This window comes from Scyliorhinus canicula, chromosome 18 (assembly GCF_902713615.1).
Source record: "Scyliorhinus canicula chromosome 18, sScyCan1.1, whole genome shotgun sequence".
Taxonomy (NCBI): Eukaryota; Metazoa; Chordata; class Chondrichthyes; order Carcharhiniformes; family Scyliorhinidae; genus Scyliorhinus; species Scyliorhinus canicula.
This window is the reverse complement of record NC_052163.1, coordinates 108,916,375-108,942,967: the sequence shown is the minus strand read 5'-3', so window position 1 is coordinate 108,942,967 and position 26,593 is coordinate 108,916,375. Positions and strand designations below refer to the sequence as shown.

Below are 26,593 nucleotides of genomic sequence, written 5' to 3'. Positions count from 1 at the left end.
AATCCAAATCTCTCTATCTCAAATAAATAGTCCCATTGCACCCTGTCAAATGCTTTCTCAGCGTCGAGAAATACGAACATCTCTGGCTCAGGTGCAGGAGAGGGAGAAAAGAGCATAATTTGAAAGGTGACTGATATTGGCTGATAATTGGCAGCCCTTCACAAAGCCTGTTTGATCCTTCGAAATTATATCTGGAGGGTAAGGCTCCAACCGAAGGGCCAGAATCTTAGCAAACAGCTTAATATTCACGATTAAAAGCGAGATGGATGGGTATGAGCCCCACTCGGTCGGGTCGTTGTCCCTCTTAAGGACCAAGGAAATAGAGGCTTGAGTAAGGGTTGGTAGCATAGGGATAGGGGTCATGAAACATATCTGACATCAAGGGTGCTAGCTGTTCTGAGAACTTGTAAAATTCGATCGGAAAGCCATCTAGGACAGGAGTCTAACTAGCCTGAATCAGCCCAATGCATTTCAAAATCTTGTCAAGGTGTAACGAGAAGTTCCAACTCACAACTCATGTCTGCTTCAACAGTTGGGATGGGCAAGCTGTCCAGAAAATCAAGACATGCTCGACTTGTCCACAGGAAGCCCATATTTATACAAGTCACAGGAGTAGGATTGAAAAGCTGCATTGACCTGGATAAGGGTGGAAATAAAGTTGCCACCCGGGTTAGGTATCTGGGGAATCTCACAGGAGGCTGCTTGGTGTTTACGTTGGTGAGCCAGAAGACGACTGGCCTTCTGTATTCATAAAAAGTACCCCTGGAGTGCCTCTGACGCACGGCCTTATTAGTGGCCAGTAGCTTGTGTATATCTCTGGAGTAGGATTAAGCAACTACAGGTGATCCACCTCTAACATGTAGTCCACAAGCCTCTGCTGCTCCAACTTATTCACCTTTAGCATATATGCACTACAGTAGTTCCCCGTTATACCGCGCTCCGCAATACCGCGGTTCGCGATATACCGCGGGGGGACTTATGGACCCCAACTGTCAGTTGTGTCAATTTCAGCGGCCGGCTCACTTTGATCCGGAGAGGGAAGCTGCTGCTCTCACTGAAACAATCAGCCGGCCGCTGAAATTGACACTGCCAGCTGCTCTCTCCCTCCAATCAGAAACATTAAAACTTAAAAGTTGGATTGGAGGGAGAGAGCAGCGGGCAGTGTCAATTTCAGCGGCCGGCTGATTGTTTCAGTGAGAGAGCAGCTTCCCTCTCCGGATCAAAGTGAGCCGGCTGCTGAAATTGACACTGTTTTAATTAGATCCACGATGGGGGTTTTAAATTTATTTTAAAATCTATGCTAGCGCTTCCCATTGTGAGTCTACGGGGGTCTGACCTCTCCCCCCGCCCCCCCGTAGACTCTCAATGGGAAGCGCTAGCATAGATTTTTAAATAAATTTAAAACCCCCATCGTGGATATCCACGGCTCGGATGCAACGCGGGTGGCTGTCTTGGACCCCAAAACCCGCGTTATAAAGGGGGACTACTGTATAAGAAATAATTTCCCCTCCTAAGAACGGCCTCAAGAGCCTCCCAGAGCGTGGAAGGGGAGATCGAGTTAGACCTATTTAATTTGATGTAGTCATTAATCGAGGTGGGTAGGCGCTCGCAATATGTTTTAGTTGGCCAGCAAAGTAGTTTCCAACCTCCAGGGTGGACATTGGGTGGGGCTGGACTCCAGCAACAGATTAGAAAGGTGTGGGGCGTGGCCAGAAATGAGTTGATGGGTTAGCCCTGCTGCCTCGTGGCGCCGAGGTCCCAGGTTCGGTCCCGGCTCTGGGTCACTGTCCGTGTGGAGTTTGCACATTCTCCCCGTGTTTGCGTGGGTTTCGCCCCCACAATCTTAAAGTAGCTACGAATTGTGAGATTGATTCATACCTTGCTGTTTAAGTTTCTGGAACCTGAAACTCTTGGCGATGACCAAGGGTTCTTATGAGAAATGGCCCTGCGATATTTCTGAAATCCCTCCCCCCCCCCCCCCCCCCCCCCCCCCCAAAAAAGCATGCTCAGGATGATCGGGAGTACTATGTCCGCCAAAATTTTGTTTGTGCGGACAAAGTTAAATCTTTCAGTGTATGAACTCCAGGATTCGGTAGTTTCATTGTACAGTCCCATGATGCCAAAAACTCCCACCATTTTTACTTTGGGAAAGCTTGCATAAGCATAATTGTTCAGCACCACCTTGTTTCTCTTATTTAGTTTCAAACAAGGTAGCCCAGAGCTCAGCCTGTTCCTTTCCATGTTTTGCAAGGATATTGTAAAACTCCCCGCTCTCAATTAATTGTTGCAGGTTATTTACTTGCTACTCCCAGTAGAGGGAGCACTGTTCCAGAATTCTGCAGGCAGAGTATTTGAAAGCTTTTTTTGCTGTTTTCACCAAAATCTTTGTTTAAATTTCAGTCCCTTCGATGGCTGCTGCTTTTATTTGGCACCCCTCCATTGCCAGTTTTGGTATAGTGATGTTTTTATCATTCTTTTTGAATGGTTGCAGTGTGGATTGATGATTTTACTTCCTCAACTGCATTTCTGCAGTTCTTTTTCAGTGTTTGCAGTGTGGATCAACCACCTCGTCGCTAGTTTTCTTTGTGGTATTTTTAAAACACAGGCTTGCAGACCATGAAGGAACAAACAAACAAGCTTTATTGGAAAGGTGTTTATTCGAAAGGCTGTAAAAGATAGTGACTGTTAGCCCACCCAAGCTGCAATGATATTATCAATACATCAAGTGTTCGGACTCTTAAAGTGACCTTGTTCAAACCAGGAACAAACATGAATATATAATAGTTTTCAACTCCTCATTTCTGCAGGCATTATTGCTCAAAGCATTTCATCTTTCAACTTCTGTTTAATTCACTCATGGGATGTGGGTGTTGCTGGCAGGACCTTCATTCAATGCTCATCCCTAATTGCCCTTGAACTGAGTGGCTAGCTTAGCCATTTCAGAGTGTAGTTAAAAGAGTCAGCCACATTACTGTGGATCTGGGGTCACATGTAAGCCAGACCAGGTAAGGATGGCAGATTTCTTTGCCTAAAGCATATCATAGAATTTACAGTGGAGAAGGAGGCCATTCAGCCCATCGAGTCTGCACTGGCTCTTTGAAAGAGCACCCTACCCAAGCCCACACCTCCACCCTATCCCCATAACCCAGTAACCCGACCCAACACTAAGGGCAATTTTGGACACTAAGAGGCAATTTAGAATGGCCAACCACCTAACCTGCACATCTTTGGACTGTGGGAGGAAACCGGAGTATCCGGAGGAAACCCACGCACACACGGGGAGAATGTGCGAACGCCACACAGACAGTGAACCAAGCCGGGAATTGAACCTGGGACCCTGGAGCAATGAAGCAATTGTGCTAACACCATGCTACAGTGCTGCCAATGAATGAACGAGATGGGTTTTCACGACACTGGTTTCATGGTCATCATTAAACATTTTTAAAAAATCCCTTTGTTAGCGTTACAAAGCCAGAGCTCAGTGTGTGGATAGGGTCAAATCCCTAATCCAGCTCCTTGCCTGCTCCAAAAACCAATTCAAATTGAATCCAATTCAGTGTCCCCACAAGAGAGCGATATCATTAGACTTTTAATTCCAGATTGTTATTGTATTTAAATTTCACCATTTGGCTTGGTAGGATTTGAATCCAGGTCTCCAGAGCTACATCACCATCTCCCAAAAGTTTCCAGGATTTTTTTTTCTCGTGGCATCAAAAGATTAGTTTACACATTCCAATTGAAAGTTGCTGGAGTAAACAGTAGATTTAATCATTTCTGTCTCGAAAAGGAAAATTAGTTAGAGCCCAGTCTATCGGGCAGTTACTATATCATAGACCAGGGGTGGGCAAACTTTTCCATGCAAGGGCCACATTCAGAAATTCACAATTTTAAAGGGCCGCATAGTATATTAAGTAAAATAATTACTTCACCCGGTTATGATTCTGGGCGCCTCATATAGAACATAGAACAGCACAGAACAGGCCCCTCGGCCCTCGATGTTGTGCCGAGCAATGATCACCCTACTCAAGTCAACGTATCCACCCTATACCAGTAAGTAACCCAACAGTCCTTTCTCCCCCCCCCCCCCCCCCCCAAAATAACCTTAAAAAAAAAAAAAAAAATTTTTAATGACTTGGTGGGCCGCATAAAGACCTTTGGCGGGCCGCATGCGGCCCACGGGCCGTAGTTTTCCCACCCCTGTCATAGACTAATTACAGAGGAGTTATTTGTAAAGCAGTTCCTAAGAAATTGTTTTGATCACTGAATTACATCATTATAGTCCATCGCAATACTCCGAGCTTGCCTGCAAATGTTTCAGTTCTGGGTTCTACTTCTGTAAAACACTGTTAAATTTGAACGAACAAGTTTTGTTTGTGGTATCTCCCATATTCTTATCATTGAAAGCAATTTCAAATTCTGTATGTAGTTCTCAAGTCAGGGCATTATTTGTTTTTTTTTTGTTAATTGCAGTTGTGGAGTTGTGTTTTGTTGTGTTTTGTTGTGGAGTTGGAGGAAAGTTTTGGCGGCACAGTGGTTAGCCTCGCAGTGCCAGGTAACTGTGTGGAGTTTGCATTTTCTCCCCATGTCTTGCGTGGATTTCCTCTGGGTGGTCCGGTTTCCTACCATTGTTGAAAGATGAGCAGGTTTGATGGGTTGGCCATGCTAAATTCTCCTTTAGTGTCCAAAGATGTGCAGATTAGGTGGTGATAGGGTGGGGAGTGGGCCCAGGTAGGGTGCTTTTTCAGAGGGTCGGTGCAGACTCGATGAGCCAAATGGCCTCCTTTTATAAAATGAAACGGTCTATCCTGCAAGAGGAAATGTAGCATAATGGACCAAACATTTCCTGTTTGCACATGGGTATTGCTTTGACTAGAAACGTTCACAAGTGTTGTACCCAGAGGTCAGTGCTCAAGCCACTTTTGTTTCCCTTGTCAATTTGGATGGAAGATTTGAATTTGGTAGCACCATCTTTTAAATTTGTAGAAGAGACGATGGTAGGAAATTTGACAAACTGAGCAGAACAGGTTAACCGAGCAGTCAAACAGGTGGTAGAAAGAGAAGGAATACATAAACGACGGACATTCGAATGGTGTAAATGAACACGGACCGAAATCCCAAATACATAATTCCCTGAAAATATGTAAGTAGATAGTTAAAACCACAAAAGAATGAAGCCAGGATGTGGGAACCATTGGCATGAGCAGAGATTTGAAACTGGAGTTGCCCTGGAACAAGAAGGCTAAGAAATTTTGTTGAAGACTTTTAAAATGTCAACTTTTTGTGGTAGATAATGAGTCACTGCTCAGGGGCCTCGATGCAAAATTGTCATTCTGTAAGGAGAGTGGTTAGAAGAAATGTGTTCACATGGCCGGTTGTTGGAACATGAAATTTCTTGCTTTGGCGTGGTTAACATTGGGTTTATTAGAGTCTGCACCAAACCTCTGAAAGAGCATCCTATCTAGGGTCAGTCCCCTACTCTATCCCTGTAATCCCAACTAACCTACACATTTCTGGACACTATAGGACAATTTAGCATGGTCCATCTACCTAAACTGCGCATCTTTGGATTATGGGTGGAAACCAGAACACCTAGATGAAACCCATGCAGACACTGGGAGAATATGCAAACTCCACACAGACAATCGCCCAAGGCTGAAATTGAATCTGAGTCCCTGGCGTTGAGAGGCAGCATACTAATACTCTGCCACCATTCCCAGCATTGAGTTGTCTCAATGTAAAGGTCTTGTGGTCTTTTTAAGAGAAAATATCCAGCATACTAAATGGGCCATCTGTTCTGTGCTGCCTTTAATCAGATGAACAAACTCAAATTGATAGTTTGCAGTATTTTCTGCAAATTGCCCTGCCCAAAGTTGGGCCCAAATATGAATCTCATCTACATTAAAATGTTGCAGCTAAAGCTAATCAGTTGTTTTGACAGATGACATGGCTGTGTTATTTTAAACTATATTTTTTTAAAATACCATTGCAATTTAGTTAAAGTGGCCTTATTGTACTAACTGAGGACGACTCTGTTTTGTCAAATGTCCCTATTTTCAAGATTTTTTTTTTCTGCAGCTGTTGGTTAAATTCCCAATTCAAAGCCAATGCTCTTGGCTACAATGGAATTCCTTGCTTTGGGGTTTGTCTCAGCAACTGAGGCTTACCTAACTAGTCTTCCTTCAATTAGTGGTCCATACAAACCCATTACTTACCATTCTTGTCAATACAGAGTCAAGAGGGCATTAGTTAATTCTGGTTGGTTTTTTTTTTAGGATTGAAAGAAAAATGACTCAAAATCAGTGCACTGTGTCAATTGAAAGTAAAGAAATTCCCACCATTTGCAGAGAAAATGATCAAGGTAAGAAAATTGTGGATTTGCAATCAAATTGAAATAAATGTTTCAAAAATGTATTCATCAGCAATTCCCCATATCCCACAGCGGAACTGAGCGTGAGGCATACAGGGATGAACTTATTTTAGAATTACAAGACTGAGTCAAGTTTGCCTTTCCTTCCACTTCCTCCTATTTCCCCCACTCCCATTTACTTCAGAAGTCAGAAGCATGTTCATCAACATTTGGAATCGGGGCAACCATCTCCCTGATCTTGCTGGTCTGTGTGGACCCTTGCCCTTCTCAATCCTCCCCATCTTCAACCCTTGGAATTGTGGTCTCTGTTCCACCACCCCACCCACTCCAGTTGTGTCCTCTCTCTTTTGCCCCCCATCAACAAGTTGTGACCTCTTTTCCACCCCCCCATCCCGCAAGTTGTGACCTCTTTCCTCTTGCCCCACACGTTGTGACATCTCTTGTCTCCCCCCCCCCCTTTTTTTAAAAATGCTCCCGCTTGCCACTCCCCTTTTCTGAACCCTGAAAGTGAGGAGGACATGAGAGAAGAGCAGTAAAGCCGAAGCAGCTTAGTCTGTCATTTTAAAAACTAGGCAGCAGTGCCAATTCAGCACTTTTGCATCATCGTGACTCATACCTCCGTAACATTGGGACTTCGGCTTTGGATCAGCTCTGCAAGACCTGGATAGGAAAATGGTGAGCAGGGGGAGCGAGCGGGAGGTTTGGCAAGAGGGTGGGTCGGGATTGAGAGAGCTCACATCTCGGGAGATTTCGGGGGAGGGGCGAAGACTGCTGGAAAAGCCACAGCTTGCCGGTTGAGGAGAGACTGCTCCAAAATGTGCCAGCAGGTCATGTGGAAATTACATCAAAATAAATTTCGCGACATTCAAGAAGATTAAAGGCCCCGTTAACATGCCAACATAAAAAAGAAACAATGTTAAACGAGGGCTTGCTGTGCTTAGATTTTCCAATAGCCTTTTCTCCAAAAGGTAGTTACTGAGACTAAAAGTAGGGAAATTTAATGTAATATTTGCTTGTGAGTAAAAGGTTGGCTGAAAGAAAGGAATGAGTACTGATGGAAGACAGAGAAGGTGATATTGGTTGGAGCGGGAGCTGAGTACACCAGGGATCAGCACTACAGAACCGACTAATGATTGCTTGGATTAAATAAATCCACTAAAAAACATTTAAATTTGCAGATATCAAATTCTGGAGGAGCGATACATTTGGAGGATGTAGATTGGGCAGACCAACGTTTTTTGATCAAACTCAATTACAGGATGGAACAATGCCAAATATAATTGAATATAAAAGTGAAAAGCTACGACACATTTGAATGAAAATGAGGGTCAAACGAACACATGACATAGATTTGCTTAAAAGCTGAAGGTTAAGCTGAATGGGACCTGGGACAATTGTAGATTTGAGACTGAATTTTACTGTCTGCAACAACATCTAATATTGCTCGATCAGCAAAGTATAAATTGGACCATATACAGTGACTCTACCATGAATATTCAACTTTTCTTGAAGACAAGTAAGCCATTCAAGAATGGAAGCTGGGCAAAGCAGAGTAGGATCAAATTATTACATTGCAAGCAAAGATTAGAGAAACTTGGAGTCTTTTTAGCCTTGATAGTAATTTAGGATAAACCGAGACCACAAACCAATGCTAAATTAGAATAGGCCAATACTGGTGCAGTTTCAGATATTTGCCATGATGTGCTTTAAACAAAGAGTATTCAACACTTGGAATGCTGAAAGTAAATATTTTGGGGGATGGTGTAAGAACAAAAGAAATGGGTACAGGAGTAGGCCATTCAGCCCCTTGAATCTGCTCAGCCATTCAATAATCCATATGTGCGAGGAAGAGAAGTAAAGAGAGCACGTTTATTTCCCTTCTGAATGAATGAGCGCAAATATGCTAACTGGCCTCACTACTCATCTATGTTGTGATTCACGGTTAATCTATTTATCCTTGCTGATTTCTGGCTTTGTAAATCTTACTCTATTAATATTACTTAATCATGTGTACCTTTTGCATGTCTCGCTCTTTGTTTTACTTCCAAGAGTTTCTTTTAGCCTTGGATCAGTTTAATGCAAAAATATGACATGCGCATTGGGTTATGATATTGTTCTATTAAATTGAGCACCAACGCACCCCCCCAAATTCTTCAGTGATTAACTTCTTGTGTGTTACTGATTCAAAGCCAACTTGAAAGTGAGGTTAAATTTGTATCGTTTCTTTCACTCCCAGTTTCTTCTTGCGCTGTTTTTAAATCTTTATAGGTGGAAGTTTATCGATACGCAAGCAAGGACTCGGTTCCAGCACTTCAGACAACAGCAGTAAATGGAAATCCACTTTCTCTCCAATATCTGATATCAATTTGACCAAGAACTCTGACAACGCATCCCAGTCCACATCTGCTTTATGCCAAGCGTCACCTTTTGGCACCAGGCCTATAACAGGTGAACATTCAGTCAGTGATGCTAAAATGGGACCCCATCAGAGGAAACACATCACCACCCCAGTCTCGGTGGAGGAAAATGGCTGTCATGCAGCCTCGCCGATCACTTTTAATTACAGTTCTGGACGATCTGCAGATATCAGTTTACATGATTATAATGAAGGTGCTTGTTTAGCTCTTAAGACTTCAGAGATGGTGGGGCTGAATTCCAGTGCACTGTACCAGCTGACCAGGAACAAAGCTGACTCCAGTATTGACTCAAATCTCTCTTCAAACAAGAAGCAACCAGATGGGTTGACTGGTGCAAAGGGCGATGAGCTGAGCAAGTCGGGGGTCAAAGGTAAAGAAAACGCAGGAGGAGTAAATTACTTGGAGGCCAAATGGAGAAAATGCAATGCTATTTAATATGGAGATGAACAAATCACATAGAGAGTAGGAAATGTTAACTAGCCAAAACCTTTTCTTTAATTTCAATGGCCACAGTCCCATGGGAGGAATACTGGGTGACTAAAAATATTCTAGCTGCCATCTTTCAGGAAGCGGTTATCCACAACTAATCATGCACTATGTTCGATTCAGTCACAATTGCACCATTCTGTGGGTCGCACCATTCTGTTGCAGGTTCTTTTCCTGGTCAGCTTACCACAGGATCACAGCATTCAATGTGATTGCAGGGAAACTCAAACTCCATTCTGCGGCCAACAGTGTGGCTGATTTCTTTGGATCAAGACCAATTGATGCAAACATAGTTCCTGTAACAGCTGGGGTGACACTGTTACACCGTTGCTAAGTTTCTCCATTACTGGTATTGCTGGTGGGACTGCAGGAGGTGGGTACGCCCGAGGGTACTGCAATTAAAAGCAATGTGCTGCATCTAGAAAGGGGGCCTTGCATTTTAATGAATTCAAAGAAAGCCTAGGAACTTTGTCAGAATATTAAAATGTTTAATAAACTGAAATCTATTTAAATGTAAGCAGTACTTGGAATGGCAGGAAGATACTTTCAGTTCAAAGCTTTCTTACCTTGTTCCATAAACATTTTATCCACTCTGACCATTTGCCACACACTCAGAAGAGCGCCATCTACTGTCTGGTAAACTGAGTTCTTGAATTAACACAATTGTGATCATGGAGACATTTCCCTTTATTAGTCCACTTTCTACGATGTTATGCACAACGAGGGACAGCTTGCTCGAGTAACTCCATATGGATTGAAATTGTCAAATTAATTTTCTTCAGGATATTAGCAGGTAGAGGAAGATTTCATCTGAATTAATATCTTTGATCAGAAAGGTCAATGTAATCAACATTGATATCTAGTTTCCAGTGTATGCTATAATTTAACATCCTATATTTTAACTGATGGGAGTCTTGTGAATCCCAGGTTACAGTAGATTTGTTATGATGCAATTTTAATTTGCTAATTATTTCTTTACTTCGTGTCCTTTGTTTCTTGAAGGACTAGAACATTGAGTTCTGCGTTTTTGCAGGCATTAACTTGCATGTTACTAGACCAAGGATTGCTTAATAAAATCATACTTGCACGGTAGCACAGTGGTTAGCACTGTTGCTTCACAATTCCAGGGTGCCAGGTTAGATTGCCGGCTTGGGTCACTGTCTGTGCGGAGTTTGCACGTTCTCCCTGTGCCTGCGTGGGTTTCCTCCGGGTGCTCTGGTTTCCTCCCACAAGTCCTGAAAGACGTGCTGTTGGGTGAATTGGACATTCTGAATTCTCCCTCAGTGTACCCGAACAGGCGCCGGACTGTGGCAACAGTAACTTCATTGCAGTGTTAATGTAAGCCTACTTGTGACAATAAAGATAATTCTTTCAGCTATTGTTCCAGGATAGCGTTATCAAGCCTCAAGTAGCCATTAATAACTTTCCAAAGCAAACCTGTGCAGTAGCAATGAATCTTGCATCAAGAGCCTGATTTAATTTGGTGGTCCATCTCCCCACAGCTGGAGTCTTGATACACCAATATTTCACAGTTGAGGAAAGAAATATCAAAGTGCATAACATGTTGATGTATTCTGTATATTTAAGCATTTAATGTCCTTTTAACACCCCATCCCCACCCCCAACAAAAAATCTTCCCTCAGACAGGAGGGTGGTGGTGCTGAAGAAGAGAGCGAGGTAACTTTTGAAATTACAGATTTGCTCGCACCATCGGATTTCTTTGCAGTGTGGCTGCAGAAAGTGGGAAGTTTGAAACAAAGTTGGTGTAGAACTATCAACTGAGGGAAAATGTAATTACAATAAGACCAGTTCTTCTTTTCATCCAGAAATTTGAATTTTGGAATTTCTTGTGAGAAATATTTATACCAAAGTGACGAGCAAAACAAAATGTAGATTTAAAACTAAGAGAGCAGACATTTAAAATTTCCATAATGTTAGCAGTAGTAATGCATCCAAATATTGGTGATCAGAACTGGGACCTGGTTTTGAGATTTGCATCAAATTTGCACAGTATATTCTGATTGCTATTGAAAATAATGTATTAATCATACATCTAAATATTAGAATTCTATTTCTTTGTAATCCTTTAAATTGCCGTCATTCAGAAAACCCAAGTGTCATGCCAAGCAGAATTATTTTCAAAAAGCCTTCAGTGACTGGCAGATAGTCAAATTGCTATTGCAAATGGGCTACAATCCATCTTTATCTCACATTGACACACTTCTACACTTTTTCGCAAGTAATTTTTTTTGAGTGTGCTTATAATACAGTTTGAGCATTCTTTATCCAACTCTCGGGGCCAATTATGTTTCGGACTTTAGATCATTTTGATTTCCGGATGCTGCATGTAGGCCTTGACCAACTTATGTTACAGTGGCCTAGGCTAGTTGGAGACCAAAGTAAACAAATGGTTAGAAAAGAACAATGTCCTACTGATTAATAAAGGTCTGGTGCGTTTGATGTCGGTTCAGGAGACATCCCACGCCAAAGGTCGATGAGGTTTTAAAAAGTGCAGTTTTTGTACGAGTTAGGATTTGTGGATAGTCTACCTATGTTTGTTCCAAGATGATGCGATTTGCCCGTTTTATCTTTCACAAACTCAATGATTTATGACTTGTTTGAGTTTTAATCTTGGACAATGCTGCTTTTAGTGGAACATCAGTGCCAAAAATATCAACAGACTTTCATGTAGGTGACCATATACAAAATTACTTTCCTAGCTGTAAACCTAGATAAACATTCAAATGAGGAAAGCCGTGTTTGGCACAGATTTTTTTCATCCATTTTGTATGTCATAAATATTTGATTTTTGTCTATTGGGCATTCAGTTCCTTTGAATGTATAAGAGTAAAAATAATTGTAGAATCGAACATGCATAATATTTTGCCTTCCTATGGTATGTCCATGAGGGTGGGAGGAGGAGTGTTCAATTCCTTTAAATTATTCAGGTCCTTGAACAGCTGTGGGGGTTAGTTGTAAACAACATTGATAAATGTCTGGGGTCAGTTTGTTTGTACCATTTTGTGGGTTGGGAGATATATTTATGATATTTTGATTTTTGGGAGTAATGAGAAGAGAATAAATGATTTTGTGGGTTTTTTCCCCCTCTTTGAGGTTGTTTATTGTTCTAAGGCCAAGGATGTGTATGTAGTGACTTCCATAATAGGCAAGAATGAGTCACGGGCTGGGGAAGCTTATGTCAGTGGGATAATGGGGTGTTTTATTTTTAGTTGAAAATCAGATGGGTCAAAAGGCCTCCAAATACATCTTGTGCTCTTTGTGAAATATAAAGTAACACTTCACTGGAGTTTCCTGGAATAAGGCTGGACTTTATGGAATGCTACTCACCGCCCGTGTTTCCTACATTTATAACAGTAGCTACATTTTGATAAGTACTTAATTGGCTGTCAAGTGCTTGTAAAGTTATGAAAAGCGCTGCATAAATGCAAGTCTTTTTTTATGGCTTGCAATGGTAAATATTTTCACAGAGGATTTTTTGCTAAAAGTACATAAAGTAATAATTCTAAGGTCAAGAGACCTATTATTATTAAGCCAACTCAGACCATAGATCCCACCGCCAATTTGTGGCAGGTTTTTGAAATAACCTTTGCCTACATCCTTGTAGTTGTGGTTTTCGACCAAAAACATCAGTCACCATCTGTGCCTTATCTAATTGTAGTGGAAAGAAAATGATGAACTATGAAGATGACTATTTGAAACCTGCTATTTCATGAATTTATAGTTATTAAATTGGGTTCATTATTTTGTACACTGTACGTTACTGACTTTTAAGTTAACAATCAAGATGTGAACAGCAAATGCAGAGGAAAAAGGAAACTTCTGGTAGTGGAGAAACCAATCACTTGGGTTTCTTTAACACAGTTGTAAACAAGCATCTCCAGAACCTTGGAGTAAGCCTGTGTGATAGAGGAAAGTATCCAAGAGTAGAGTTAAACACCAAGATATTCTCCCAAAACCTCTGAAACCTTTTTATACTGACCATTGACTGGAGAAACATGCCGTTTACTGTGAATTACCATTGCCATTCTTTGTGTGGATGATCTACTAAAATAATCACTGTATTGGATCACACTGGCAATGTGCTTGTCATGCCTTACTCATAGCAGCTGATCTGGGCTTTTTAATACCAGTCTTAGCTTACTGGAATGTGTCTTCAGGTTCTTCAGCAGTTGAATGAAAGAAGCTGAATTCAATGTTGGAGCTTGCATTCAAAAAAAAGTTTGATGTCATGAAATTGTTCCACGTCAAGTTTAAGTGATCAGTCATCACATTCTATAAAAAGTGTTGATGGGCATGACAAATGCTTGCACTATTGACCATCAAAGTACAAGTCGGACGGCATGGCATTATTGTTTAAACCATGCTAGGAGGCCATCCTCCCAAGAGCAGTGCTTAAGAAGACAGAACAATAAATTGTCACTCGGTTGTGGGCTGCTAAAACTAGTTCCATGGAATCTTGTGCATCTGAATCTTGGCTTTCAAAGGTTTATTCCGCATTGCAGTTCCACCTCTAGCATCAATTACCAGGGTTGCATTTGAGCATTGCAACCAACAGTGGTGTTCAAATTCTGTCTTTTTTTTGGGGGGGGGGTGCAGGGATTGATGCTAAAATCTGAGTATTGTGTGTCAGCATCAGTCTATTCTAGTTTCAGTACTTCACAGTTACAAATCAAACATTGAGCAATGTAAACGTGACGTCTACCAAATAATTTGCATTGATGCACTTGCTACAGTTTATTTTACAGCCAGCTCTTCTAAGTTTTAGAGCGGAACTTGGGAGAACTTCCATTTTTAACCTACTCCATATCCTGCAAAATACTTGAGCATTTTGTAATGATTCTGCTGCCTGAAGGGGGAAAAAGAGAGAGAAACACAATTCAAATTTTGCATCATTTACAGCCTCATGAAGTAGGGCTTGGAAGGTCTATCTGACTAACTCTACTACAAAAATTATTCTTGGATTGGCTCCTTAGGTTGCAAAGTACCTCGAGATCTGAACCAGCAACAGAGAAGATGGAGAAGAAACTTGCCACTTCTTTGAATCCAGCACTCTGCCTATCCCACCCTCTGTACATCAAAAGATGCAGGATAAAGAATTGACATTGCTGCCGATTAATACAAGGTCTCCAATTCTGTAGATGGGGCAGATTTCCTCTGGGCCCATTGCGTTATCTGTTCAGTTCATCCAAGCCCCACAAAGCAGTCTGCTTAAGAAGTGAACACTTTTGTGTGACCCCAAAAGGGGATTCAAATCCTTTCTGATCTTCAAACTCTAAGTTCTAGCTTGAAATGGTTTGAAATATCAGATTAGCTGGCTGCCTTGACACAAGGCATCCACTTCGGCATGGCTTTTCATCTGCAACAGCAGGATTCTGTTAATAAAGGAAGAGCTACCATGTGACAACTCCTTGGAGCTTGCAGGACAAAGTTCACAGATGCTGATCCAAGGCAAATGGAGACAAATATGCTTGAAGCAAAAACTGATCAGTACCTGAAACTGTCCATAAAGTAGGATAGTGAAAACAAAATCTTGAATCAAGGGGCCGTTAGATAATGTGACCGGGATTTGAAATTTCTAAGCAAGGATGTGCTGGATGGTCCCCTCATTTTTCTTTGAAAACTAACCTCAAGAACATTGGATGGACAAATGGATGATGGACTGAAAATTTTGCACTAAAATTTCAACACTACTGAAAACAAAAGATATCACTCGTTGGACCCAGGTTCGATTCCGACCTCGTGACTGCCTATGGAATTTTCACTTTCTCCCCGTGTCTGCGTGGGTTTTCTCCGGGTGCTCCAGTTTCCTCCCACAGCCCAAAGACGTGCAGGTTAGGTGAACTGGACATGCTAATATTGTCCAAAGGTTAGGTGGGGTTACAGGGATAGGAGCAGGGGAAAGGTAAGGTGCTCTATCGGAGCATGGGCCAGTGCAGACACGATGGGCCGAGTGGCCTCTTTCTGCACTGTGGGGATTCTGATTACTGATGAAGACTTAAATGGTACATATAGTCACTGGGTTATTATACCGTACCAAAAAAAATTGATTTATGTTTATTCAATGCACCCTTGAATTTCTCTAAGGCCTTTCACGTTGTCAATTGAATAATCTAAAAACACAACTAAGTAGTAAATGGTATTTGGTTTGATTTTGCCTTTGTAATACTAGCATTTTAGAGCACATTACTACAATTCAAAGTAAGCAATTTTATGAAATGCCCTAAAATACGTCGACCGTGCAATTTAACTAAATGTTTAAATAACATTTTGGATAGACTGGACTTGCTGGAATGCACAAAGTGTTGGAAAATTATTCCGAACTGATTCATAGAGATAAAGGCTCGAGGTTAAAGGAAGTGCTAGAGCACAGCTAGGCAAACTAACTGGGTGTGCAGGATTTGATCTCTGAGCTCCTGAGGGATTATGATCTTCAGGAGCTGCTATGGGGTTAAGATCTTCAGGGGCCCCTTTCTGGTCAGTGCATGCATGTGGTTATCTGGTGAGATGAGGGGTCTGTCTTGCTGTGTTGTTTTCCATGGTGTAGGTGCACCCCATCAACTAATTTGGGAAGCAGGGGAAAATTTGGTGGATGGGAGGAGGGAGCAAAAGAAAAGTGCATGGTTGGCAATATCCTGGTTTACTTTCGTATTTTTATATAAAAGTGTATTTCTTTTAGATACACTAAAAGTTGACTGAAAAGGAGAGTTGCTATACTTTGGGTAACCTGAATTGTTCTGCTTTTTTATAAATTTATTTTCTTTTTATTGCTTTTACTGTGCTTGCTGAAACAAGCTGTAGGTGTGGGCTTTGCTGTATTGATGCTTTGCTTCCTGCTAGACGAAAATCTTTGAGCTGTTTTTTTCTCTCCTATTTCAGGTATTTTTAACCATGTGGTGCCTTCAGTCTCTTCTCATCAGTTTGGAGCCAATTTCAGCAATGTTCCAGTATCTAGTAGCACGATGTTAAGCTTTAACCCACTACAGGCTGTTCCTTCTACTTCCTATTCATTTCTTTCTGTAACTTCCAGTACGTTATCTTCCACTGAGAGCAGAGTGGCCCCCTACCTTACCCGAGCACCTACACCGTCTGTACTTAACACGCCTCCCCCCAATATTTCCTTACCGCCACCCCCTCCACTGTTAAATTCAAATAGTTCTGAACCTTCTCTTCGTAATATGTCCACTGTTAGTGAAGGATACTTGTCTTCATCCATTTCTTGCTCCTCTTCAACTGCTTCGCTTCAATCTGCTAACACTGCATTAGCCATGAAGCTTGCATCTTTGCAGCCCAAAGCTTCTCACCCTTCCTTCACAGTGCATCACCCACCTTTGCCACGTTCAGCGCTTGCTCAATCAGCACCTCTCATCCCTCAGTCAAGCTCAAATACATCTGCAATGTGGGTCACACTTGGCATGCAGTCTCCTTATGCTGCACATTTCTCTGGGGTTAAGCCTCGATAAGAACTTGCGTACTTTATCAGTCTTAAAAGGTAAGGTTAGAAAAATGTGCAAGGTTAAAATAATTTATCAGAATGTGTACAGATATATGTGAGACATCTTGATGAAATGCAAACTCTAGGGGTTTATAAACTAAATAATTTTGCAATACTAAGATTTCTAGAATACCCATTTATGGCTTAGGAATGTTTTATTTTTCTCTTTGCAGAGTAGGTGTGTGCTTCAAATCAGAAATACAGATACCTCTTATTTTTTTTTAAAAGCAGCTATCCGGTTCTCAGCAAAGTTCTAATAATAAGAGAAACAGAAATAACGTTTCCGATCTGTGACCTTTCAGCAAAACTTGGCAAAGTCACAGACCTGAAACACCAACTCCGTTTCTCTCACCAAAGATGCTGCCTGACCTTGCTGAGTATTTGTAGCATTTTTTGTTTCACATTTCCAGCATTCCTAGTATTCCACTTTTCCAACAATAATATACCAGCATTATGATTAACATAACACTGAAAAATTCAGGATGGCAACCTGATTATTATGGAGAACTATCTTCTGCGATATTGATGCCTTTTAGTGGAGGTTTTCTCATTAAAATTAAAAATAGTTGATATTTTGCTGTTCAGCTAGTATTACATTTATACCTGGGATGTGAATAAGTGTTAATCTGTAACAACCTGATGAATGGAGTTTACTATTGTTGATGCTTAAAGGCGAATGGGGAATTTCTTTCTCCTTTGCCTAACCATTCTATGATTTTGTTTTTGAAGCTGAAGTATGGTGCTGTTATTAATAGAAGGTAGATGATGTACTTTTTCCCTTTTATCTCTAGGTAATTAGGAATTCTACCTCAAAACAATGTGACCTATGCAAGGACGATGTGGACCAACTTCATCCACTTCCATCAAACAAAAGGTGCTTGAGTGGCCTGCAAACATTGTTTTGCTTCTTTACTACTGGAAAATAAAAACAAATACATTTTACTGTGAATTGGTTTTAGTGTTGCTGCAAACAAAAAATGGCTCCTGTTGTATGGTGTTTTAGAAACTATTTATCTTTCTTCCAAGTGATTGGGACTAGTCATTGTTCCAGAAAGCCGAGAGAGGCTTTGAAGTGTGAAGTGCAGCGCACACCAGCATTCATTTGTTAGCCTGCTGTTGGTGCTATTTTAACCATCACAAACTGTGCCTCTGTGGGTTCTGATCCCTGGTGCTTATTATTCTGAAAGGTTGAAAACTAAATTGTTAGCTGAGACCAGCTTCTCTGCAACAAATGATATCCTTGTAATATTTGGTGTCACTTGTTAACAGTTTGGTACTTGATGCAAATGTTGCTCAGCCTTCTTCAGTTTACTTTATACAAGTACAATCCTGCTCTTCTCTTCCACTGATTGTCTCTGGTCTTTTTGTCTCTGGTTTTTTTTGTATGTTGAGTGATCGTTCATGATAACACAGAAAAATATTGTCATCACTGTCTTTTTCTCATTAATTTAATGGTGTTTTATAGCATTGTAAATTGCAGTTCAAACAGTGAAATCTAATACCATTAGATAAAGATTTATTATACATTTGAATTATTGCTGTGTAATTTTAATTGTAAGCAATAGCACATTGATTTTCTGGTAAACTTAGTATACAATGAAGTGTAAATTTTGACCATTTTCTACACATTTTTGTTCAAGAAATATGTATTATGTATAAACTACCCAAGAGAGCAAAATGTGAAAAGGAAGACTAAAATTTAAAATGCAATGGGATTTCATAGACTATAGGTCATTTTTTAAAATGTATTTTAAAAATTTCTTTTTCACAAAGTTTTATACATTCAAGGCAGGACATCTTTAATAATCCAGTTTTAAAAAGTACCTCAAGTTTTTTAATATCCTTAACAAAAGTTAAACTTTCTGGTTAATGAATTCAACATTGGATTGTGCTTGAAGCTGAATTTCTTTTTCTATTTTATCAAATTATTTAAAAGAGCTATGTTTTTATTTTAAAAGGTCTGAAGCGAAGAAATTGCAGTAATTTTTTATGTAATTATACTCTCTAACCAAACTGCAGTAAGACCAATGCCAAGCGTTTTTGTAACTTATAATGAAATGATTAAATAAGTAACTGAGGGTGACTTAAAGGCTCTTAGACCAGCAAAGAATTGTGCTGTTTGTTTCTAGGTGGAGCTGATTCACGTGTCGTGCATTTATTACAGTGCAGCACACGGGGGCCCATATATCTTTTTATTCAAAAACATTATCCAGCATGTTAAGTGAATAAATAACCTATAGAATGAATTGGGGGGGGGGGGGGGGGGGGGGGTGGAGAAGATTTATTCTTGGGTTCTACTGACTGTTTTGAAACCACATTGCAGTTTAAAACTGTTGTATTTTACCCAAGTGAATTACTTTTTGTGTGTTTGCTTTTGGGATGTGAAGTTTTAGTAGTGGCTTTTGGGAATTTTAAGTTTGTGACTGAGTAATTGTAATAAAATGAAAGCTTGTAGAAGTGTGAGCAGAAACGTTGGCTTTTTACAGTGTGGGCGAACAGAAGTTCTTGAGAAGTTGAGCTTGATGGTCCTCCAATGTGCATGCATCATTCATGCATGACTAGCGTTAAAATAGTGACACGTTTCGTTCAGTGCTGCGTAATGCACAGTGTAGTTTAAAGTGGTAAATGTTCAAGTGCAAACATTGATTGGACACTTTCCACTGACTGGTCACCAGCTTCAGTGCTTAGTCATATTAATGTTCTGACCTTTACTTGAAACTAATATTTATTCACGTTTAAAATACCATAATGTGGGACTGTAGAGAATTGTACTTCCCTTTCTGTATTCTGATATATTCCTGGGCAAGACCCCATAAAATGCATCATGAGATCTTGGGAAGAAAGATTATTGGAATGCAATTTTTATGATTTCTTTATTGAAATAGCTAAGAGGGTAATTGAACTAGGAAATAGTTGACTAAAATTCAACCTTTAGTCTATTACTGGTACAGATGCAATAGTTATTAGGTATTGTAAACTCTGTTTTTGAGGTGCAACAAGTAAAATAAAATTCAGAGTACTGTTCTATTGAAATACACTAAAACTGCAAGAAGTCAAATTTGGTGTTAATTTAGATTTCAGTCCCATTGAACCTACTTTGTAGGGTCCAGTGGTGTTGACTGCAGATTGATTATTTTGGGTGTTACACTCGACCAGAAATTTCATGGAAGCATAGGAAGATGACAAGTCAATTATAATTTGACTTCATTTCGTGACAAAATTCATTCTAGTACATGGTAGATAGCTCACCGGTAACTGAGTAAAACATCAAACAGTGGCAGGATGTTCTCCATAAGTAGCCTTAAATTTAGAGGTAGATTGAGGTGTAATTACATGCTGTGAAAACTGAGCCATATAACTTAATAGAAAAAAAGGTGCATTTATGTCATTGTATGTTGGTTTATAGTAATTAAAGAAACTGCTTTTCGAAAGCAGTCAAAATCCATTTGTACAATCCACCAGGGGTACCTCTATCATGCAGAAACTGTAAATTAGATTGCCCCTTAATAATTGAACATCTATTGTGATCTGTACACTATTTATCAAGTTCAGTTTACTGTAAGGAAAATCTTCTGTACAAAGTAATACTATTACTTTAAAATATATAAATATATATATATATATATATATAACCAAAATGCCTGAGATATATTAGAAACTTATTATCTAATTTCCTTGAGTATTCCCAAATACTTTGGAAGACATTTTTTTTCCTGTTTGTAACTAAATTGTACATTTTATTAGTCTGGAAAAAGAGAACAACCCTTTTCCAAGTGTCTCTGAACCATCACAAGACACAGATGATTTTCAGCACTGAAAGATAATGTCCATCATATGCTGGATTTTAGATATTAATTATATTTTGTGCATCTTTCACTTCCCCAACTGCACTTGGGGGACATTTGAACATAGTTTTACATTTTTAAAATGCTTATGTTAGGAAAAACATTTGAGATACAAATGTATTTTAATCCTCATCGCACTGTATCCTGAATGAGCATTTAAACAATGTATGTACACCTATCTAAATTAATGTTATAAAATTTTATAACTTCATGTAAATCAAGTTAGCCTGTGAGTTGAGATTGCATAGGTGTTGGGGTTATCTGAAATTAACCAGTTAATACAAATTAAAAACGCAATAAATTCCACAAACATGAATTGTGCTGTGACTGTGGAATATGATAAAGGGCAATACAATATAGTGTTTAGACCCTTCATTATTTCAGGCACATACTATCCCTAAAACAATTGCAAACGGATGTTAGGACTGTTAATTTAACAATATTGAATTGAAAACTTAGTTGTAAGGTGGAAGAATCTGAACTTTTAAATGATTTTCCTCTGGACTCCCCTCAAAGTTGAGCTTTGGACATCTCAGATATAGGTTTCCATCACTTTGTAGTATTTGATTAGAAGGCTACATATTATCTTGTGTAAGATGGATGTTATCTTTAAATACGCAAGTGGAGGATGAATCAGATATTCTTTGCACTTGTACCATGCAGTCTGTCTTTTTGTGGCTGTAGCTTATATTGTACAATGCTGCTTGGTGTGGAAGAAAAAAAGCTGTCCTAAATAAACACAATGTTAAGGAAATAAAATCTGTGGTTATTTAAAATCTCTAAATATAGAAAATGTGTTCAATATGTACAGATGAGAAGCTGATATTGCTCAAGAATTGGTTTGTGACTATTTTGGCATGGCTATAGAATTTGAAATATAACTAGATGTTCACGTTGATAGCTGATTCAGTTGACTTTTTCAAATTTTTCATAATGTAGGCTTGGTGCATATGTCGTGTGGTAGGGAAAGGGACGTTTTTGTGACTACAGTTGCCTAGTGCTTATTACATTTTGTGAAATTTGTGAAGGTTAAATGGCAAGCAGTCTAAAGATCTGTTATGTTTTATTTGTATGTAATGTTATAGTGGAACTGCTCTTTATTGTTTTCTGCCATTCCACCTTTTTCCAAAGTACTGTAAATCCAGTTTCAGTTGCAACTACTACTAAAATGTTTTGTTTTTTTTGGAGGAATAAATTTTCTTTGGTCTGACATTTTTGACATTTTACCCCCAAATTATTCTTGAATTTTGTCTGATGTTTGCTTTGCCAAGAAATTATGCTTTTGAAGGTTTTTTTTGCTTTTTAATAAAGCTGTGTATTCCTAAATATATAATGTTGTGTACTTATTGTAAAAAAAACATGTCGTTGGAGCTGCAAAACTTGTAGAAAATTTTGATTCTACATAGCGGTTTGTAAGCAATAATTAAGTCACCACTCCATCTGCAGTTTTTATTGGGTTTTTGAACAAAGTATATTTACCGTTATGTACACAGAATAAGAAAAATAGGGTACATCCAAACATACCAAAAAGAGTAATAATAAAAAAGAAAAGATAAAATAGAATAACTGGTAGGGTATTGTGCACCAGCTCAACAGCAGCAACTCTGTACAACTGGCAAAATTATTTACAACACAACTGCCGACTGATTGTGTGTGGTGGGGGGGGGGGGGGGGGGGGGTGGAGACTCGGGGAGTAAATATACATTCGGGTGCCGGAGAAACAATTACAGTGGGCAATACTCGAATGGGTTTGGTGTTGGCGTTGTCACTTGCTTCTCCCGGACGGATCTCGCTGCCATTGTCGTCTCGCGCTCACCTCCACTTGAACCGTTCCTCCCGTCTTCCGCCTGTATTCTCCTTGTTCTCTGTTCCTGGAGATGCCAAGTTTGTTATCATATCCCGTGCCCTCCTTCCGGCTGTCATTTCCCTGCCTCCTCCCCCCCCCCCCCCCTCTGGTTCTCCTCTCTCGTTCCCTGTTTCCCCCCCCCCCCCCCGTCTCTCCTGTGGTTCGCCTTTCTTTCCTCTTGGTTTAGCTGTGTTCCCCCCTCCCCTCCCATCCCATCTCCTGGTCTATCTCTTCCTCTCATGCTTTGGTGACCTGGCTATTCTTCTGCTTGTTCGTTAGCCACAAACAGGTCCCGGAACAATTGGGTGAATGGCTCCCACGTTCTGTCGAAGCTGTCAGACATGGACAGCCAGTCTGCAGCTTTGGGTGGCGCTGCTGACCGCCAGTCGAACAGGATTCTACGGCGGGTGATCAGGGATGCAAAGGCAAGGGCATTCGCCCTCCTCCCCAGGAATAGATCTGGCTGGTCTGAAACCCCGAAGACCGCCACTTTCGGGTATGGCTCCACCCTCATCCCCACCACTTTGGACATTGCCTTGAAGAAAGCTGTCCAGTACCCCGCATGTCTGGGGCAAGACCAGAACATGTGGGCGTGATTGGTCGGGCCTCCTTGGCACCGTTCACATCTATCCTCCACCTCCGGGAAGAACCTACTCACACGGGTTCTTGTTAAGTGGGCTCTATGTACCACTTTTAGCTGCGTCAGGCTGAGCCTTGCGCACGTGGAGGTGGTGTTGACCCTGTGCAGTGCTCCGCTCCAGAGTCCCCACCCTATTTCAATCCCCTGGTCCTCCCACTTCTTTCTTGTTGCGTTCAGTATGGTGTTGGCCCTCTACCAGTTGGTCATACATGTCGCTACAGTTTCCTTTATCTAGTATGCTTGCGTCCAGTAACTCTTCCAGTAATGCCTGTTGTGGGTATGTTCTTGTCTCCTTTTTGTAGGAAGTTTTTGAGTTGTAGATACCTTGGCTCGTTCCCCCAGGGTAGCTGGAATTTCTCTCTCAGTTCGTCCAGTGTTGCGATCCTGCCGTCCGTGTATAGGTCCCTGACTGTCAGTGTCCCTCTGTCCTGCCCCCACCTTTTGAAGGTGGTGTCAGTCAGTGCTGGTGTGAACCTATGGTTGTTGCAGATGGGAACTTTGTCCGACATTTTGGTCAGGCCAAATTGCTGCCGTAATTGGTTCCTGGATTGGAGGGTGGCTATCACCACCGGGCTGCTGGAGTGTTTTTTTGGGTGGAGATGGGAGTACTGCCGTGGCGAGGGCCCGGAGGGAGGTCCCCATGCAGGAGGCCTCTTCTGCGCGCACCCACTCAGCTTCTGGCTCCTTGATCCATCCCCTTATTCGCTCGGCCGTCGCCGCCCAGTGGTAGAATTGTAGGTTTGAGAGGGCTAGCCCCCCCTGGATTTTGTTTTTGGTAGGACCTTCTTTGGGATCCTAGCATTCTCTCTCCTCCCCCCTCCCCCCATATGAACGCCATGATTAGTTTGTCCAGTGCTTTGAAAAAGGCCTTGGGGATGTAGACCGGAATGGATCTAAGTAGGAAGAGGTACCTGGGCAGTACGTTCATTTTGATCGTCTGGACTCTCCCCGCGAGGGAGAGTGGGAGTGTGTTCCATCTTTGCAGGTCCTTTTTTACTTCCTCCTTCAGACTGGTGAGGTTCCATTTGTGGATCCCTTCCGAGTCATGGGCAATTTGGATCCCCAGGTAGCAGAATTTGTGTCGGGCTTGATTAAATGACAGTCGTGTTAGTGCTGCCCCCCCTACTTGTGGGTGTACCAGGAAGATCTCTCTTTTGCTCATGTTGAGTTTGTAGCCCTAGAGGGCGCCAAACTCTTTCAGGAGTGCGATGATTCCGTCCATGCTGCTTTGTGCGTCTGAAATGTAGAGGAGCAGGTAATCTGCATAAAGTGAGACTGCTCTCTGCTGTCCCTTCGGATCCCCCTCGAGCTTCTCGCTGCTCTGAGCGTGATTGCTAGTGGTTTGATCGCGAGAGCGAACAGCAGCGGGGACAGTGGGCATCCTTATCTGGTGTCCCTGTGCAGCTGAAAGTATCGGGAGTTGGTGGTGTTGGTCCGTATGCTCGCTATTGGAGCATTGTATAGGAGCTTTACCCAGGAGGTTAACCTTGTTCCAAGCTCGAACTGCTCCAGTACCTCCGAGGTATTTCCATTCAACTCTGTCTGAGGCCTTTTCTGCGTCTAGGGAGACTAGACTATCACCCCGGTGTTCTCCCCGGATGGGGTCATTTATCACGCTCAGCAGGCGCCTGATGTTTGAGGTAAGCTGTCTACCCTTGACAAAGCCCATCTGGTCCTCTGCGACCACCTGTGATACAGTCTTCTAGCCTTTTGGCTAGTATTTTGGCCAGTATTGTTGCATCTGCGTTCAGCAGTGAGATGGGTCTGTATGACCCACATTCCGTTGGGTCTTTTTCTTGGGTATCAGCGAGATTGAGGCCTATGCTAGCGTGGGTGGCAGCGAGTCTGTGAACAGGTGCGGGGCTATTGCTGTCGCAAATTTTTTGTAGAAGTCTGCCAGGAACCCGTCTGGTCCCGGTGCCTTCCCCGCCTGCATGGAGCTAATGCTGTCCATGATCTCTCCCAGTGCTAGTGGTGCTTCCGGGCCCCGTTTTCTGACCTCCCCCACGACTGGAATGTCCAGCCCATCAAGGAACCGTTTCATCCCGGACTCTCCCATTGGGGGCTCTGAGGTGTACAGACCTTGGTAAAAGACCTTGAAGGCTTTGCATCTGCAGTTTTATCCACTCTTCCAAATTATATTAATTGTAGATTCAGTTGTGCCATATTTGCAGCAGCTGCTGCATTTCTAAATGTGTTCACTTGTACAATAAAATGATGAAATACAAAAAAAAACACATGCAGGAAGCTCCCATTTGGAGGATTAGAATATACATTTTAATTTATCAGATGGAAAAGGCTCCGTGGCCAATCCCAACTCATCCATCCAAACAAAGACCCAACCCGTACCGGCATTGCTAACACCAACCCCAACTATCTCACCTGGAGTAGATCGCTCAGTCCTTTGAGCCTGCTTCGCCATTTCTTGAGACCATGGCTGATCTGATTGTAACCTCAACTAAAAATTCATGCCTACCCCCAATAAACTTTCATCCCCTGCCCCTCCCATACTTTGCAAAATCTATCTACTTATGGCCTTAAAAATATGCAAAGACTTGGCTTTCACTATCTTTTGAGGAAGAGATTCAATGACCCTCAGCCCTTTTAGAGAAAAAAAATCTTTTCGCCTCTATCCTAAATAGGCAACCCTTATTTTTAAACAGTGGACTGCAGAACTAGATTCTTCCACAAGAGGACATGTCTTCTCCACATCGATCTTGTCCAGACCCCTCGGGATCGTGAATGTTTCAAATTTGTCTTTTATTAGTTTAAACTTGTGACTTTGTCTTTATGGTTTAAATTGCGGTGTTCCCAGTCTTACAATAATTTCCATATATATTACTTGAAGGCCTGTTCTTTGTTCATCTCTGAATATTTCGCGAATGCCCAATCGTTTCTCATAACTCATCATCTGGTCATGATGTGGAGATGCCGGCGTTGGACTGGGGTGAGCACAGTAAGAAGTCTTACAACACCAGGTGAAAGTCCAACAGGTTTGTTTCAAACACTAGCTTTCGGAGCACTGCTCCTTCCTCGGGTCACCTGAGGAAGGAGCAGTGCTCCGAAAGCTAGTGTTTGAAACAAACCTGTTGGACTTTCACCTGGTGTTGTAAGACTTCTTACTGTCATCATCTGGTGGCATAGAGGTTCAGCTTCGTAGCTCTTTGAATTATTTTCAGGTTTGTGTGTCTTTCTTGTGACTCATTAACCAAAACTGGATACAATTCTCCACATATGGTCTAGTTCTAACATAGTTCCCACTATTTGTCCCCTACTGATTTATTAATAATGTTTAGCATTACATTGGCCTTGCATTACTAATTACCACGCCAGAGTCATTGGATATGGCTGTGTGCCAAGCTTTTATCACTAGATTTCTTTTATAGTCCACAGATATTTCAACACCATTCATGGAGCACATGCCAAATTAGCTCTGTGGCAACACTTCAAGTGAGAATGTCATGGTTTTGAGTTCCATT

General features: G+C 41.4%; 1 protein-coding gene across 11 annotated transcripts in view; it reads left to right on the top strand.

Moving 5' to 3' along the window:
- The window catches only part of dot1l (DOT1-like histone H3K79 methyltransferase), a 143,756-nt gene extending 121,798 nt beyond the window's left edge, over window positions 1-21,958 (top strand). For 6 of the 11 annotated variants that reach the window (XM_038776965.1, XM_038776967.1, XM_038776966.1 and 3 more), the window contains 4 exons: window positions 6,273-6,358; window positions 8,636-9,154; window positions 16,168-16,780; window positions 17,575-21,958. In XM_038776965.1, coding sequence (XP_038632893.1) covers window positions 6,273-6,358; window positions 8,636-9,154; window positions 16,168-16,751 — 1,189 coding nt within the window. In that variant the 3' untranslated portion in view covers window positions 16,752-16,780; window positions 17,575-21,958. Of the gene's footprint in view, window positions 1-6,272; window positions 6,359-8,635; window positions 9,155-14,264; window positions 15,123-16,167; window positions 16,781-17,574 lie in introns of those variants that run through there. The other 5 variants (XR_005457956.1, XR_005457957.1, XM_038776969.1 and 2 more) reach the window with 5 other exon arrangements.
- The last annotated feature ends 4,635 nt before the right edge of the window (window positions 21,959-26,593 follow it).